This window comes from Syzygium oleosum, unplaced genomic scaffold (assembly GCF_021117445.2).
Source record: "Syzygium oleosum isolate NSW1041296 unplaced genomic scaffold, Sole_v2.1 Sole_v2.05, whole genome shotgun sequence".
In the NCBI taxonomy this organism is placed as follows: Eukaryota; Viridiplantae; Streptophyta; class Magnoliopsida; order Myrtales; family Myrtaceae; genus Syzygium; species Syzygium oleosum.
The window spans coordinates 3,405,240-3,423,516 of record NW_026607489.1 but is presented as its reverse complement, the minus strand read 5'-3'; the positions used below and the strand labels follow the sequence as shown (position 1 = coordinate 3,423,516).

At 41.1% G+C, this 18,277-nt stretch overlaps 1 protein-coding gene and 1 long non-coding RNA gene across 2 annotated transcripts; one reads left to right on the top strand and one right to left on the bottom strand.

The window, feature by feature from the left end:
- Window positions 1-652: 652 nt before the first annotated feature.
- LOC115693691 (chalcone--flavanone isomerase-like) lies at window positions 653-3,519 on the bottom strand. The gene is made up of 4 exons (XM_030620739.2): window positions 3,374-3,519; window positions 3,082-3,240; window positions 1,143-1,369; window positions 653-950 (listed from the first exon to the last, which is right to left on the bottom strand). The coding sequence occupies exons 1-4, from the start codon at window positions 3,483-3,485 to the stop codon at window positions 759-761; spliced, it is 690 nt and encodes a 229-aa protein (XP_030476599.2). The 5' UTR covers window positions 3,486-3,519; the 3' UTR covers window positions 653-758.
- An 11,882-nt stretch (window positions 3,520-15,401) lies between these two features.
- LOC130138135 (uncharacterized) lies at window positions 15,402-15,877 on the top strand. Its single transcript, XR_008816545.1, has 2 exons — window positions 15,402-15,457; window positions 15,714-15,877. It is a non-coding gene; the product is annotated as an uncharacterized LOC130138135 (long non-coding RNA).
- The last annotated feature ends 2,400 nt before the right edge of the window (window positions 15,878-18,277 follow it).

Here is an 18,277-nt window from a genome sequence, read left to right as displayed (position 1 = left end):
CTTTCTCCCACGAATTTTTTTTGCACGAATTTGTTTTTTGTGTTTTCTTTCTGTATCTCCTATATCAAGACCCTTAAAAAATATCTTTTACATCCTTCTTAGTAAATCTAAAAGTCCCTTTAAATGCAATAATCACTTCCCTCTTTCATAAATTCCTAAAAATAATGGAGATCGAATGTGCACTATATAGGAAAGAGTGGATGTGCAAAATTTGTGTCAAAACACTCCTCATTCAGCATGTGATTTTTTGCCAAAAAAAAAGGAAGAGAAGAGAAAGAGATGGCCGGAGCTGGCGAAGGCCTTGTCGCAATTGGGCCATGGCCCGGCGGTGGCTGGGCCATTGCCGGGTGGTTTGTCCGGCGCCAAGGTCCGGACAAACTTGGAAGATTCACATGTATTAAACTCACATGCACCGCATACATGCAAGATTCGCTCCCCCTTTGATACTTTCACCTAATACACGGAGAACTTGTTCCATTTAGTAACAGGTGTAAGTGCACATGTACATTATTCGCTCCCAAGGCACAAACGAGGCCCAAGCATAAACATATCCATTAGTTGTAATCGAAATTAGCTATGTCTGGCCAAGGTGGGCAGATTATTTGAAGTATTATGCATCATGTTTGAGCACCTTAAGCCAGTCTTGCTTTTTTTTTTCTGCTGCTATTGTATCTGCACCTTATACAACACCAGGTCCCAGTCCCACCTTGTCTTCCACTTCTTTCTCTTCAATTGCTCTGGCGATTTGGAGACACTTTCTAGTCGGCTTGGCGTGCCTTCGTCTTGCCATCCTTGAGGAGTGCACAAATCCTCGCTGCTATGCTCATCCTAGCTTGAGGACATACGCCTTGCTCGTCAATCAGCGTCCCCAGCACCAACCCCCCGAGTTGTCTGTTCTCAATTACTGCATTCGGTGCTTCGGGTATAGATCCATCTTCAGAGAAGGTAATCTGTAACCCAGAGGATTAAATGGCAGCATTAAAGAAGATTGATCATATAAGTGAATTATGCCTCAAAAGAGCTACTTGCGTTAATTGGCAGCAATCAAGAGAGACTAGCTGAGCTACTACTTAGCTAACAATGGATGCTCTCAAGACTTCCGTATTCATAAAACTGAGTCAGATTTCAACAGCCTCACTGACCGTCAATGGCCCATTTGGCGTCTGTGCGTATAGGATCGAGGCACCGGGTCGGAAGGATTGATCCTTGAAAGCCTCTCGAAATTTCTCAACTGCAGTGGCGTCGGCATCAGTGTATGTTCCACCATAAAAATGCCAGTCTTTGACACAATTCCCAGCGGCCTTCTCCATGTATTGAGGACCCGTCAATGGCAATATCATGGATACCCACCAGAACTTCTCGAACGGACCTGCGGCGGGAAACAGTCATGCTAATTTATCAATCCAGCTGAAACCGAACAACAAAATATGAGGACACTACTCCATAAGCAATCTGTTTTGAGTCTCTGTGTGAATTTCTTATTCAATGTCAAATTCTCTAGCTTTATCGGATGAGGCAACTGCAGCAAATTTTCCTCTGCAATTCATATAGTAGTCTGCCCGTCCCCTCTTTTACAATCTATTAATTCTCACTCTCACATTAGGGAACTACCGAACTCAAGCTCTTCTGTGCAAATTTGATATACGAATTGCTAACGCAAAATATGAAGAGCAAATTAGTTTAACAAAGAGTAGTAAGCTTCAACTAAGCCAGGGTGAATAATGAAGATGAAGACCAAGGGCAACCAAAAAGCGACTGATATCAGTATTTCATATTCATCTTGCGAGTTGCAATAGGTTGGAGAACGTGGATTGTAATGCCCCATCTGTATCTTCTAATCATTAGGTCTACTCCATCAGGCGGGCGCTGCCCTCAAGCCTGGTAAAGCCGTTTCCTTCACATTCAAAGTAGCATTGGCGCTCTGACCAAAAAAAAAAAAGCAGCATTGGCGCTACCTATAGAAATCGTCTTCACGAGAAGGCTACAGACTGATACAAGCATGATCGCTGAAAGAACACAAGCTCATCCGATGCCTCAAATCATTGGCAAGTTCTTCGTGACATTTATGAGGCCGACAACACTTGCTTGCACGGAATGTTGGACAGCTAACTGTGCATCAGTGCATGCCAACAAAACCAAAAGCAGCAAACCTATGCGTAAAGAGTTCGCTCAACAGCAGCAAGATTGCTCCTCTAGAAAAAGTTGATGTCATCCTAAAACGTGAGAGATCACTAGTTCGAACCAGCACTTTGAAACCAGGGCTCCAAGGACCACCCCCACCAATGGGACCAAGAACCGGTTCGTGGTCTAGTTCAGTCTAGACCAAGAACCGCATTGAACCGACGGCCACGGGAACCTGCGTGGACACAAAGTGTCGATGGCTGGTGTGGGGAAAACGCAATGGATCGCGAATGTGACCACACATCTTTTGATTCAAACAGGTCTAGCCAATTATCTCAGTCACACTTCTCACGAAAATTAGGCAAGTAGCAGTAATACGTATCTTCCTCTGAAATCAGCACATAAGCGAAAACAACAACAGAAGAAAATTTTTTATCATAGAGGAAAACAGTAGAAGGAAAAAAATGCATACGCTTAAAACGAAAGCGAAAAGTTACATTCGGGAGTTTTGGATTAATAAACAAATCAAAATTTGTGAGTTGCATCAGCCAACAAAAAATTGCTTCGTATCGGGTCATGCGAGTAATTATTTTGGGTAACAAAACGTATCATGTATACGTAATACCCTCTATGCCAAACACACAGTCGCATCATTGGACCGCTTAAATATTTCCAGAAACTTGTACTTTTGATAATGTCTTATTAATATAAACGAGTGTCTTAAAACAACTAATAAAATATAATTTTTTTGAAATATATTGATTCTACATGTCATAAAAACAGCTAATGCATTGAAAGTTGTAAAAAAAAAATTTAGTTATTTATCAAGTGTGGATAAGAAGACATTTTTCAAGAAACTCCATTTTAAAAACAACTCAGACTGTCATTCCAAAGTTTGAAATTCAACAAAATTAGAGGATCACACCGATGCGTGAAAGCATTTCTCAGCAGGACACAGACCCGTGATGATGTCTCTAAAAAACTCGACGGACTCCGCCAGCATCTCCGTGCTCTTGCCGCTCCACTTGCCGGCGAGCAGCGGCAGCACTGCATCCTCCAGGTAGATGCCGATCGCAGTGACCTTGATCAACTTCCCCTCGATCTCCACATCTCTCAATCCTATGCCCCAACCACAAAAAAGAAAAAGAACGATGAACTTTCCTTCTGAAAATGAATAAACAAAATAACAATGACAGCGCCAACGAAAACCGGAAACTCATGGAGGGTTGAAGATCTAGCGACGAGAGAGGACCTGCGCCTGCAAGGGAGAGGGCTTTGGCGGAGCCCGGCGGCTTCACGTAAGGAGGTAACTTGACAGACTCGACCTGGACCACACTGACGGCAGTAGAAGGCGACCGCGTCATTGTTGCCGGTTCTTTGCTTTGGTGCAGTCTTGCAACGTCCGGAGGCGGGAACGTGTACTCTCGGCGACAATGCGGTGGTGTCTTGGAGCCGGTTCGGGCCTTTTTAAACGGGAGGGAGGGAGAGCCGGAGAGGGATGCACCGGCGACAAAGATTCATAGCTTAGCCCTATAATCTCGATACAGCACCGACGTAGAAGCTACAACCATAAACACCAAGCCGTCCTAATCAGTAATAATTGATACTAAAGCTGGATGTCTTCGTTGACAGACACGAGTTTTCATAACTTTCGCTTGTACCATCTAGACATTCTTAAGTCTAATCTCATGTTGTGCGGTACGAAAGAAGTCCTACCATGAATCTAAGTGAAATTGTTCTGAGAGAAGAAGAGAACAGCTTTTCTGCCGACTCCCCGTGTGAACTGAGTGATCCCTTCTACTTTTGTGAAAGATCAATGTTCGGCATCTTGGTGCCACATTAAATCTATGAAATCGTGATGAAAGTTGAGACTGAAAAGGATTATTTCACTGATACAGAAAGAATAAAGTACAAGGATCACTTACTCAAAGTTTAATTAGTTTTAAAAGAATTTCTAGGCATTGCATGCTCGGTATGTTTGTAATAAAGTTGTCACATAGTTGAATATCCCCGTATCTATTGATAAAACGGTGACTCATGGATAAGAATTTCTACGGCTGACGAATCCGTAAAAGCCATACATATATACAAATGTATTTTCTATATCTTTCCATGGACTTTGTGGAAATTGATCGTTACATTTATTACTTAACGATTATTTCGTTATCCTTGTTAATTTTTGTTCAATTTATTCCATATGAATACTTATTTTTAGGCAAAAGAACACTACAAGTGCCATAACTTGTGTACGGCGCTCACTTTGGTGCCATAAGTTTTTTTTGGATCACTTTAGTGCTAAAATTTTTGAAAAACGATCACTTAAGTGCTAAAATTTTTGAAAAACGATCACTTAAGTGCTAACTCCAGTGCCGTACACAATTTTTTCGCGGAAATCGACGTGGCATTTTTTATTAATTTACGGAGCCGACGTGGCTTGCCGGAGATTGGCACTTAAGTGATCGTTTTCAAAAATTTTAGCACTTAAATGATCGTTTTTAAAAAATGTTAGCACTTAAGTGATCGTTTTCAAAAATTTTAGCATGAAGTGATCCAAAAAAAACTTATGACACTTAAGTGATCGTTTTTCCTCCGACTTGGCACCAAAGTGATCTCCGTACACAAGTTATGGCACTTATAGTGTCCTTTTGCCCTTATTTTTATATGAAATCAATTAGTTGGATCAACTGGTTGGTTATGGAAAATTTTACATACATGGGCTCCGTTCGTTTCCCGAAAAATGCGAAATTTCTAGAAAATATTTTACAGAAAGTTATTTTTTAGGAAAATGACAATGTTTTCCGGTATTTGGCCGAGACATAAAAATGAATTGGAAAATGCTTTCCACCATTTGGTATCCGATTTGATTTTCTAGGGAAAATTACCAAAAAATCCAAAAATTTTAATTAATTTTAATTTTCTTTTCTTTCTCTCTTTTTTTTTTTTGTCTCATATCCTCCAAGACCTGATAGTATTGTCAACATAGGTGCGGCAGTCAACTTATGCTTCAGCTCTTGAAAACTCCTTTCGCAGTTGTCCGTCCATTCGAACCTTGTTTCCTTCTTTAGTAAACGTGTTAAAGGAATGGCTATTGCGAAAACCTTTCCACAAATCTTCTATAATAGCCCGCAAGTCCTATAAAGTTTCGAACCTCTGTAACTGCTGTAGGTCTCAGCCAATTTGTGACTGTTTCGACATTAGTCGAGTCTACTGAAATTTCATCTCCGGAGATCATATGTCCAAGAAATGCCACTTGATCCAGCCAGAACTCGTACTTACTAAATTTGGCATAGAGTGTGTGTTCTCTTGAAGTCCGTAGAACCATTCTTAGATGTTGCTCATGTTCCTCAGGGCTCTTCGAATACACCAAGATGTCGTCGATGAATACGATAACAAACTGATCCAAGAATTCCTTAAACACCCAATTCATTAAGTCCATAAAGGCGGCTGGGGTGTTAGTCAATCCAAACGGCATTACGGTAAACTCATAATGTCCATATTTTGTACGATATGCCGTCTTCGGTATATCCTCCTTCTTGATCCATAGTTGATGGTAGCCCGTTCTCAAGTTTATCTTGGAGAATACCGATGCCCCTTGCAGTTGATTGAACAAGTCATTTATTCTTGGTAATGGATACTTGTTCTTGACGGTCACTTGGTTCAACTGCCGATAGTCAATGCATAAGCGCAACGACTCATCCTTTTTCCTCACAAACAATACTGATGCTCCCCATGGTGATGCACTCGGATGAATAAACCCCTTATCTAGTAGTTCTTACATCTGAACCTTTAATTCTTTCAACTCTGATAATGCCATTATGTAGGCGCTCTATAGATCAGTTTTGTCCTAGGTGCCAATTCAATTACAAATTCCACTTCCCTTTCAGGTGGCAATCTCGGCAATTCCTAAGGAAAGGCATAGGGAAAATTGCACACCTCGGCTATGTCCTCTAGCCTTGGCTCCTCGATTGAAGAATCAACCATAGTCGCTAAGTAACCTTGGCATCCTTCATCTAACAGCTTAGTCACCTCAAGCGACAAAACCCAAGGGATTGAGATTCCTCCTCAGTTTCTCACAAATTCATATCTAGAGTGATCAATCGGATTAAATTGAATCACCCTGCTGCCACAATCCATCACAGCCCTCTGTCTAACCAATCAATCCAAACCAATAATAACATCGAAATCAAACATAGCCAAGACAGTCGGATCAATCAAGTTCTCCTTACCAGCAATAACAATCTTACAGTCTAGGCATCCTAATGAAATCATCACTTTATCCATAAGAGGGGTGGTAACACACAATATTACTTCTAACGGTTTCGACTTAATACCAGTCAATTTAACAAACTACTCAGACACAAACGAATGCAACGTTCCGAGATTAAATAAGGCATAAGCAGCATGATCACATAAAGAGACCGTACCTGTGATCATGACAGGCACATCCTCTGCCTCTTTGCGAGCCATAGCGTAAATCCTTCCTTGAGCTGGGGGTCGTTTCTAATTATTCTGCGGGGCGACTCCAGCCTGATTTCCTACTTGGGGTGGCTGCGGTTGTACTAGCGGCCTTACTTGGCGGTTCGGGTAGTTTCTCACTTGGTGACCATGTTGGCCACATCCAAAACATGCTCTAGGCCCACCTGGGCAAGAGCCACTCCCGTGCCTCCTTCCACAAGACCGACATGCGGCGTTGGAGTAATGGTTCGGCTTTCCAATGTTTTTTTCTTATCGGAGGAACAAATCTCCTATTCCCGGTCATAGGCTTCTTAACAAAGTTCCGATTATCCCTAAACAGAGCATACCATGATCCAGAAGCGGCAACCCTTTCTGTCATATCCTGCTCAACCATCTAAGCCTGCTCGTAAAGTTCATTATAGTCCCTCAAATTCATAGGTATCAACTAACTGCGAAGTTCCGATTTTAGACCATCCTAGAATCTCCCTGCCTTATCCAAACGATTCTCGACCATCCTCGGCGCGAACTTAGATAATCTTGTAAACTTCACCTCGTACTGATCCACAGTCATCTGATTCTGGCGAAGCTGTAGAAACTCTGCCATTTTCTATTCTTAGGCACTCTCACAAAAGTATTTCGCATTAAAGGTTTCAACAAAGGCATCCTAGTTTGGAGCCGTGCCTTCTGGAAGGATCCTACCTCGGGTTGCTTTCTACCAATCACTTGCGTTTCCTTGAATTTGATACACTGCTAAAGTCACTTTTTCCTCTTTCGTGCACCCCAGAAGTTCAAAAGCTTTTTCCAATTCCTCAACCTAACGGGTGACAGCCTCAGGATCTCCTTTCCCTTCAAACTTAGTTGGCTTTAGCTTTAAGAATTGCTCCACCAGTTGGTGCATCTAGCGATTTCCATTTCCATTATAACCATTGTTCCCATTAGCCCCATTAGCGGCGACAACCGCGGCCTCAGCAGCCTGAGCAACAGTGGCAGCTTGCTCTTGAGCTTGCCTTCCCATCAGATTTCCGATTTCCTCTAAACTCTTATGACCCCATCTACTTGCGGGCCTTCCATCACTCCGGCCTGAGAACCAGATTGACCTCTTGTCCCCATTCCTTGCCTACTCATCCTTACAGGGTTCTCACAACACACCTAAACCTGCTATAATTCTGTCAAGGAATTAAAGATCTAAGCCAACTACTCAAGTCTAACATTCTTAAGCAGCAAATCACAATAGCAATTATAGGGCAAGCATCCACAGAGCAAGCATAAGGAACACACAATTAACGGAGTTCCAATCTTACTTTACTCCTTGCAGCACTTGCAATTTAGCATACTCACAACAAACAAATCATCCAGCACTCACAAGCATACGAACGTTAAGCATACATGAAACATTCTAGCTTGTGATCACAAGAGATCTCCTTAATCACTACCTCAAAGTCATCGCTCCTTATCACTTCAAGTCTCGACCAAACTCGGATCGAGCTAAGCTTGCTCTGATACCAATTAAACGGGGATGTCACGTCCCAATCCCCACGAGCACGCAACATCCCGTCATGGTCGGTAAGAATGCGACATCCCAGGACTTGTCGCCAACCTAAACAAACGGACTAAAGAGCAACACACACGGAAGCAATTCGAACTCTCTATACAACAAACAATTAAACGGAGTAATAAAGAGACAATGAAATCACATCAACAAAACACTTTTATAGACAAAGCATTATTTACAATTACACATCATACAAGCCTTATTATAGGCCATCAGTACAAACCACGCACATTCAAAAAGGGTCGGATGGTTGGGTTAGCCTAACTTCTCTGCCAAAAACTGTACACGAAGGACGGGAATACTAAGCCTATCAGTCACCTCCATGATACACAGGCGGCATCACCGGATCTTCCATAGCTTCATAAGGCTCATAAGTTTGAAAGGTTTAGGGAAAATAACAATGAGAATAATCTCAATAAGTCACTTTCTAAACCTCGCTTAGGCTAACACGTATCGCTGGACAGTTCGAAGCATGCAATTCCAACAATCAACGTGTCACATCAATCATAGGCGACCTTACCTCGCCTTGGCACATACACCAGCCCTGCACGTTAGCAAAACCACCACAATATGACAACCACTCAACGAACATCACAACCTGAATCGGGGCAAGAACGTGCATAGCACACTTAATAATCCAAACATGTCCAATAACATTATCAACATGGTATACCACAATGCATATCGCACTCACAAAGTCCAGATTATTAGCGGTCCCTCGAGCTCCCTGAACCCGCATAAAACGCATCAGGTTATCGAGTTTCCGGCATCACTTGGTATCGTCCCGCTACGTCGGTGATGGCATCGTCTCGCGTCACACGCATCAAGACGGCATTCCATGAGGAGCATCAATCCGGCCTCCACCGCGATTGACATCTAGGCTCTCGCTGGGCATCTGATAAATCGGGCATCGTCTCGTGTAAAATGCACCAAGATGGGTTACAACCCCGCTTAATACCCCTGAGGGTATTATGTGATCATATAGGCGTTCAACACTCAAATCAATTCTCATCTTTTTGATTAGCCAATTGCCATGCAACCATACTCAACTAGCAACTATCCGTGCCCCTCACGTGCAACAACAACATCGAATAGATCCCGGGAGAGAGAAAACCAAGTTGGATAGAACCGGGGCAAAAAAATAAGCAATTGTGCAGTGACCGACATCTTTTCGAAATAAATAGTAATTCAACTCCAAAAATTATGAATTTTGGATATGTCCTAGAAAAGATCATGATAAACATTTTTCATGAAGAACACGAAACCCAGTTCCAACTGTAAATAGCTCTTTTTGTCACCCAAATTCAAACCGAAATTTGACCACTAGGACAAACCGTTCGTCCTTCAAAATCCATTTCAATCAGTACCCAAATATACTTGGAAAACCTTAAAACTTTTATATGTCATAGAAACAAGTGTCATTGACAACTTTTGTGAAGAAAGTTTATTGAAATAAGGTCTGGAAAATTTTATAAAAATTCCGAAAGACAAGCTGTATGGGTGAACAGTAAATCTGGCAGAATTGAGACGGTCCAAAAATGGACTTACGAATGCCCCCAAACGGTCTCCGAAAATTCCAGGTTTAATATATGATATACTTCAATATGTTAGGGACAACTTTCATGCGGAACACCTCCTCAAATTCGGCCCACACTGATCTCCACAAAAATAACAAAACAACGGGGCACAGTAGCAATCAATCCGAGATTCCATCAATCAACAATCAATCATTAACCAAGCTCAACCAGCCATCAAACCAACTCTAATAAGCCCCTAATCAGCCCCTAAACATGTTATTGATAACTCATTATCCTAATCAAGGCTTAGAGAGTACTTACTAGGAGCTTAAGTCAAGCCGAGCAAAACTAAGCCAAGCCGAGCAGCTGCTGCTCCGGTGGCCTAACGGGAAGATCGGCGGTGGCCCCGGTCACGACGGTTCATGGCTGGTACAAACACAGGCTGGTGGTCACGGTGAGGTATGGTGTTGGTCTTGGTGGTGGCTGGTGGTGTTCGAAAATGGTGAGGAAAAAGAGGGAAAAAGAGATGTGTGGCGGTGGTGAGCAGCAGTGGCGCCGGCGGCTGTCACAGCGGGGCTCCGGCGGCATCACGGCGTCTGGACGGTGGCTGGAGTGGCTGATCGATCGGGCAAGGTGAGGGGGAAAGATGGTTTGGCCAAATGAGGGAGGACAAGGGAAGAGAGAGAGAGTGTGTGAGGAAGAGAGAATGAAGGAGAGAGAGGGAGACATGATCTTGATCTCACTAACCCCACTCACATAAAATCCCACTACTAAATTGATATATAGAAATTGATTTGGTCAAACGACTTTTTTGGTAATTGATTTAGGCCACAACGGTCGAATTGGTGAGGAGAGTTCATGGCCGAGAGAGAGAGAGCACATGAGATAGAGAGAGAAGGAAGAGAGAAGAGAGAAACCAGATCTGAAAATGAGAGTACCACCCAATTTTTTGAGGGAAGAAGCTTATATACCTCCCCCAACTTTGGATCATATCCCTTTGATCAATTCAAGGGCTCTAAATGTTCCCTTAATGATTTAGAATATTCCTTAGAGGCTAAGGATAAGTGACATGACACTATGGATAGCCATGATCTATTGTAAATGAATGGCCAATATTGATATGCTTAATCGCTAAGTAATTTGCTTAACCCTTAAGTAAGGGCATTTTAGTAATTTTCACCTATGGGGCATTTTTGTAATTTCATTCAAGGGCATATTTGTCAATTTGGGCACAAAGGAATGTGGCTAGCCGAAATGGACTGCTGGTTGCCAGATTTTTTTATAGAAAAATGGCCGGCCGGATCTGACTGGTTCCATTCCAGTCAAACCGAGTTGAACCGGTTGGACTGGTTTAACCCGAGTTTGACTGGGTTGAACAGGTTCAATTCTCGGCCCAATTTGTTCTAATTTTGTACAAATTGATCCCTATTGTAATTGATGGACCCAACTAAATTGAATTTGATTAAATTGGATTGAACCAATTTCAATTTCAAGCACGAATTGATCAAATTTAGCTTGTTTAGCCCAATTGCTCTTCAATTTGAGTTAAATTGCATGGCCAAGCTAGACTAATGAATTTAATTGAAGTCCAATTAGCCAAATTGAGCTTCAATTCATTAAATTGGATGTTAGTCTAAAATGGGTCAAAATTGAATTACACTAATTGGATTAATTATTCTTAGATTTCACAATCATTAGACCACTAAATTGATCAAATTGGCTCAAATTTATGTGAATCTTCCAAAACTTATTTTGGATTTAAATTTGCATAGAAGAAATTAGGCTCGTTTGTATCTCAATTGCGCAAATTATGAAGAACCGATCGGAATCACTGATTATGGCCTGAATTGGGGGTTTTTGCCCTTGTCTTGGAATTAAAAAATTGGCTTCAAAATTGAAATGCAAAAACATAGAAAATGAATGGCTAATGCTAATTCAAATGTTAAAGGACTCTTTTTGGCAAAAGTACACCACAAGTGCCATAACTTGTGTACGGCGATCACTTTGGTGCCATAACTTTTTTTCGGATCACTTTAGTGCCAAGTCGGAGGAAAAGAGATCACTTTAGTGCCAATTTGGCTGGAAATCCGACGTGGCATTTTTTATTAATTTTTGACGCCGACGTGGCTCGCCGGAGGCTGAGTCAGCGTGTACAGTCAGCATTTTTAATTTTAAATATTTTTTTCCTTTTTTTTCTTCTTTCCTTTTTCTTTTCTTTTCTTTTTTTTCTTTTCTCCCCTCGCCGGCTGGTTGCCGGTGGCCGGCCGACCACCGGCGAAGCCCGAGAAGGGCTGGGCGAGGGCGACCTTGCCCATGACAGGCGAGGGGCGGCCGACCCTCGCAGGCGACAGGCGAGGCCGCCCCTCGCCGGCCATGGGCAAGGTCGCCCTCGCCCAGCCCTTCCCGGGCTTCGCCGGTGGCCGACCGGCAACCGGCCGGCGAGAGGAGAAAAGAAAAAAAAGAAAAGAAAAGAAAAGGAAAGAAGATAAAAAAAAAGGAAAACAAATATTTAAAATTAAAAATGCTGACAGTACACGCTAAAAAAAATTTTAAAATAAAAAATATTGACTGTACACGCTGACTCAGCCTCCGGCGAGCCACATTGGCGTCAAAAATTAATAAAAAATGCCACGTCAGATTTCCGGCCAAATTGGCACTAAAGTGATTTCTTTTCCTCCGACTTGGCACCAAAGTGATCCGAAAAAAAGTTATGGCACCAAAGTGATCGCCGTACACAAGTTATGGCACTTGTGGTGTACTTTTGCCGACTCTTTTTGGTTGAAGATTGGGTTCTGTGATGATTATAAACCCTAGTCTAAAGATTTTTTTACTTTTATAACACGTCGGTTAAAAATCATGTGTCAACGCTCAATACCCTCGTCGATCTCTGAGCTCTAAAATCTCGAAGTCCTTAACGTTGCTAGAAACCACTTCAGTGGTACAGCCATGCTGGACGGCTTTCTTAAAATAAAAAAATTAGAGATATTGCAATTATCATATAACATGATATCCGTATACACGAAAATTAGCATATATGTTACTCATCCCCGTCTTGCTGATTTAGAACTTGCCACATGCGATTTGGGGGAGTTTCTATATTCCTGTAAAACCAAAGGATATCTGTGGCTTAGACATGTCACAACAAAATATTAGGGGAGAAGTACCTATCACGACCCGCACCTCGAGGGCCGACCTAAGGGCACGGGTTTAAAGGTAATTGTTCATAAAACGGTCTGAATGGCACATCATAAAAGACAGCTCACCAAAGTGTCGATCTTTTGTTTATCCATAAGGTCCATTAATCATGAAGGTGGATTCTCCCTCAATCCATACCTCGTGTGACACGGCATTAATTTTATCTTATTTTAACAAATAGAGTCCCCCCTAGCTTTTGTTAGGGTCGGCTAGATTACCCAATCGAAAAGTGAGAATTTCGTTTCGATTTCTACGAAAACCAGTAATCATGGGTTCGGGGACTAGCTTATGTTTATAATTCCACTAACACCCTTTTGGTACCGCTAAACTTAATGTGGTTATTATCTAAGTTGTCATATATTTGTTTTTATCATTTTCATGCCAAAGCCCAAATCCACTAAGTGACGCTACATCTTGTTTTTGTGTTTTCCGTTTATGATTTTAAACTAATCCTATCCTAATCTAGAAAAGAAAACAAACAAACAATTGTATTAAAAAGTGGTGCCTAAAGTAAACACCCAACGAAATTGAAATGGCAACCTAATCTAAGAACAAGAAATGAAAACCCGCAACTTGTTAGGTATTCGTTACAATACGAATGGAAAACCCAAGACATGGTCAAGTGTTGAATGAGATATGGTCGGGTGTTGAATGAGTTTCAAAATGAGATCGGATTGGACATCGGTCTTTTGTCGTCGTCTTCACGTCTTTTGGAAACTTTCACCATGGATTGCCCCGTGGGTATCGATTTTACATTCACATCATACATTTCGTACAAGTTATATGCAAAAATTCAAGCAAATCATACTGAACATCAATTCGAGAACGAGCCTTGGGATCGGCCTTTGAATTTCATGCATTGCGATCACCCAACCACCTAATCAACCATGATTGATTGATTAGTGGTTAATGATAGTCGGCCACCATTTACATTCACAAAACGGTGATCGATGTCAATTAACCCCTAAAGTCGGTTCTAAATGTTCCGCGAGGACTACTCGCCGCATATGTATAGAGCCTCATTCATCTCACAAACATATACATAAGCGATGAATTGAACATGTGTGTAGGACAAATGACCTTATTTCTCAATCAAACAAGCAATGGAAAGTGAGCCTTGAGAGGATCACTTAATTCAACTAAAATTTGTCAAATTCGGACACATTATGTTTAAATGCAATTAACCCACCAAACGATGTCCAAATGACGTGAATTAGGTGCCATTAGAAATCTTAGGTCGTGAGGATCAAAGTTCAATTTCCTACTCAATTTTTTAAAAAATTGGGATTTGACCTGGATACCCTTGACCCAACCCGATTTTGGCCAAGAATTTAAAAAAATACAGGAAAAATAACAAACATTATCCAAATCTTGCCAAATTTTGCGGGTAGTTAGGAAAACATGTGACGAACACTTTAATGTTTTGAGTTTTTGCCAAAACCCCCTCATCTTTCTTTAAAAAATTGGTTTTCACTTGGGACTCAGTTGCAAACCGTTTTCCAAAAACAAATTGACCTTATCCGAGTTTTTTTATGAAATTGACTCCCCCAAATGTTGCAATCAGGTCCTCAAACTTTGAGCTCCTCAAATAAAGACCCCAATGAACAACTTTGAAGTTTTGAAATTTTGCAAAAGAGGTTATCAAGTTTGACGAAATTGCAAAAACACGGGTGAATACTTATAGGCTTAAATTTTCGGATCTACACACATGATCCAATCAACACAATGATCAAATTAGGGACCAAATGCAACGTTATTTTCTAGGCATGTATAAAAAAAGTTCTAGTTTTTTCAAATAAATTCAATGGAATCCTTCATACATATAATATAGTATTTAAAGGATAAAACGATGTGCTAATGACTCCAAAGACAAAAAAAAAGTAAAAAAATCTTTAGTAGCTTTGGGTACTTCCCCAAGGAGCTCCGCTAATGACTAGTATCAGATAATTTGTTAAGGATTAAGCTAAATTTATTTAAAAAATTAAGGCCCATTAAAAAGGAACTTATCAATGAGATTAAATTTGACAAGTACCCACGTATAACAAGAAATTCTTACAATAGTTGGCAACATATTGTCACCTTTGCAATGAACCTAAAATTTGGTTAGAAATCCATATCATTCAACTAAATGATATATATCATTAAATGAAAAGGATCCCCTTTCTCCTCTACCTTTCTAGTCATCAACTCATTCAACAACTTGAATGAATTTCTGAGTATATAATTGTACTACTCTAGTTCATCTCAACACATCACTGCACTAGGTCACAAAGCTGTCAAGGCTCTTTGAGAGAGAGAGAGAGAGAGCGAGAGAGGCCAAGTACAGTTTAGGTGGGAATAGCCATGGTGGTAATAGCATCCAAGAGAATGGGCTTAATGATGCTTGTGGCGACTCTCATACTGTGCTCGTCCATTGGTGTCGACGCCGACGCGCACATACTTTTGTCGCGCAAGTGGAGATGTGTAATTTCATGTGCCTTTTCACCTCCCGTAATTCCATGCGTGCTCAAATGCCTCATTATTCCTCCCAAACCGTCCCCACCGTCCTCGACGTACGCGGAATCGCAACACTGCGATGTCGGTTGTTTCTTGTCTACTTGCCTTGACTATCATCAAGGTAAAAATCTTCACATCAAGATCGAAAAAATCGTAGCTTCTTGTGAGATCCGTGAAACCAAGGAAGTCATTATATAATCTTATTTTCTTTATAAATGTCTCATTGATATATTTTAAATATGAGAGCATGGTTGCGTACCAAATCATTTCATTTCCTTCGACTTCCATATATACACGCTCTTGTTAAAAGAAATTCAATTTCCATTTTAATTTGAGTGACTTTTTTAATCACTTGTTTCATATTCGAACTTATGTAGACACCGAGAAAGTTGGAATGGACGTGAACAAGGCTGGAGCTTGTGCAGATTCATGCTCTCGGAGTTGCCGGAAGACCTATCCATTGCACTGAAGTCATTGAACTTTTGTAATGCCTTTGTGGTTTCATTGCTCAAGAAATAAAAAGTGTCTTTTTAATATTCAACTTGTCCATGAGATATAAATACAAAAGAAAAGGTAACCCCTACAATATAACGAAGTTGGCTTTGTCATGCCTCTACTGATTCGTATCGAAACATGATTGTATGTTTTCACACAGTTAAAGTTTTACGGTGTGCATAAGATTGTTAGCCTCTGGAACGACATCACATAAGTGTATCACTTGGTGGTATTGCCAAAAAGTCGAATGAAATGATATGTATGAGCACTTGTTAAGGCAAGAAAAAAAAAGAATTATATATATCATTCACCGAAAGTTAACTTTGTGAAATACGGTTGTCTCTTCTTACCGGCTGATACACGCATGCATACCCACTATAACAAAGGTTGGGTTACGCCTAACTCGCTATTGATTCATCTTCCAAAAAGTTCCTTAAAAAAGTTCCATTCCCCAAAAGCACTTGGTCATTCCCAAGTTTGGTCGATTGACTAGGCCTCGTCCGCGGCAATCCTGGGTGCCAGTCCGTTGGCACCACCGAATGGGCTATTAAACCCACAGAGGGGTCCAATCAGTCTGCCATCCTCGGTCCACTCATACCAAGCCTCGAACACATGTAGGATATTTTGCTCAAGGCCTTCATTAACCATGACTTGGGAGATGACCTTGCGGTAGGCTCTCCCTCCGGCCGCATCAATCACGTCGATCACATTTACTAGCAACTCTATGAGGGTTCCAAAACGCACTGGATGAGCGGCCATCCTATGGTTCTGAGGGAAAAATAACGAGGGTAAGTCGAGAACTCAGTAAGTAAAATTCACCAAGTAAAATTAGGAGGAATCAATCGTCATTAGACATAGGTTCAACCTTACCACCCTGGTGTCGACGGCAAATCAATAGCAAAGATGTGTTTACTGTCCACACATCACTTATGATGTAACGCAATTATCAAACAAATATGAAACATGGTGTTTTTATGATGCATGCATCAACAAACGCAAAGTATTTGTTTGGTTCATTGTGCACAAGGCATATTTTCCCTTTTTCTCGTCTAAGCTATGTCTCGAATCATGCTTTGCTTATATTGGCAACCATACAAACAAAACCCGCATTAAATCAAGTCCAAGCATGGTTCGGGGTCAAACACTTAGCCAATAACGTATTGGATCATCCTATCTCGATATTAAAGAATCTATTTACTCTACTCGACGAAGCGAGATTTTGTGGGGACCAAATGGTGACGTGAGAATGAAGTGGTGATTGGCGTGAGAAGGAGATGGTGGTATGAGCAAGAGAGAACCGGTTGGTGGGGTAGGCGTGAATGGTGACGGTGTGAAGAAAAAGGAGACTAAGGGGGACCCAAGTCTATTTATAGTATGGTCCATTGATAGTCCTAATAAGCTAAGGCCAAAATCCATTAATGAAGGGGCCCTTAAAGTCTAAGCTTCATTATGATAAGGCCTTGAAAGTCTATGGCCATAATTAAGCTTCTTATGCAAGCCTTGAATTGATGCCACACATCTTTCAACTTGGTTTCCAAGTTTCTACCTGAGAGTCATCAAGCCCTGTAAACTCCTTTAAGGCATAAATAAATCATGATAATCTCTCTCTCTCTCTCTCTCTCTCTCTCTCTCTCTTCTCTTTGGCCGAGAGCCTTCTTGTTAGGCGTAAGTGATAGTCTTGGTCCTCAAGACTCAATTATAGAAGTCTTCCACAAGATTACTATCTCTATTATTAAGGTCTTATTGGTCAAGCTTTATCATTGACAACTTTCTAAGGAAGTTGTCAATTATTAGTGCTATATTTCAATTATGAGACAACTTCCAAAAAAGTTGCTAATTTGTCCTCTAGTCCATAGCTTCTCCCTTGGGCGTGAATCACTTTCTCGAGGTCATAATTATTGGCTCATGCAAGAGGGCAAAATATCGAGGTACTTCAACACCATGGAATCGTATATAGAATATTATCGAAAGTTGGTTGGCAAATTATCAAGGTACTTCAACACCATGGAATTGTATATAGAATGATCCTATCAAGTTGGTTGACTGGGGTTCATGAAGTTTAATCTAATGTGCAATGTAATCCTTGAACTTTTAATTTGTTTAATATCATCTATAAACTTTTGGTACATGTTCAATTTAGTCCCTGAACTATATGAAAATATTCAATGCAATCCTTTCCATTAACTCAAGTTTAGGGAGTACATTGAACATTTTCATATAATTTAGGGACTGAATTGAACATGTATTAAATATATCAACTGATTGCGGAGTTTCGATTTTAGACCATCCTAGAATCTCTCTGCCTTATCCAAACGATTCTCGACCATCCTCGGCGCGAACTTAGACAATCTTGCAAACTCCGCCTCGCACTGATCCACAGTCATCTGATTCTGGCGAAGCTGTAGAAACTCTGCCATTTTATGTTCTTGGGCACTCTCACAAAAGT

Bases quoted from the DNA above. Each gene is read 5' to 3' on its own strand.
- LOC115693691 (XM_030620739.2), bottom strand. From the start codon at position 3,485: ATGACGCGGTCGCCTTCTACTGCCGTCAGTGTGGTCCAGGTCGAGTCT. The intron at 1,370-3,081 runs GTCTGTGTCCTG...TTCCCGCCGCAG, and splicing joins TTTTAGAGACATCATCACGG to GTCCGTTCGAGAAGTTCTGG. The intron at 951-1,142 runs GTCAGTGAGGCT...TCTGGGTTACAG, and splicing joins CGCCAAATGGGCCATTGACG to ATTACCTTCTCTGAAGATGG.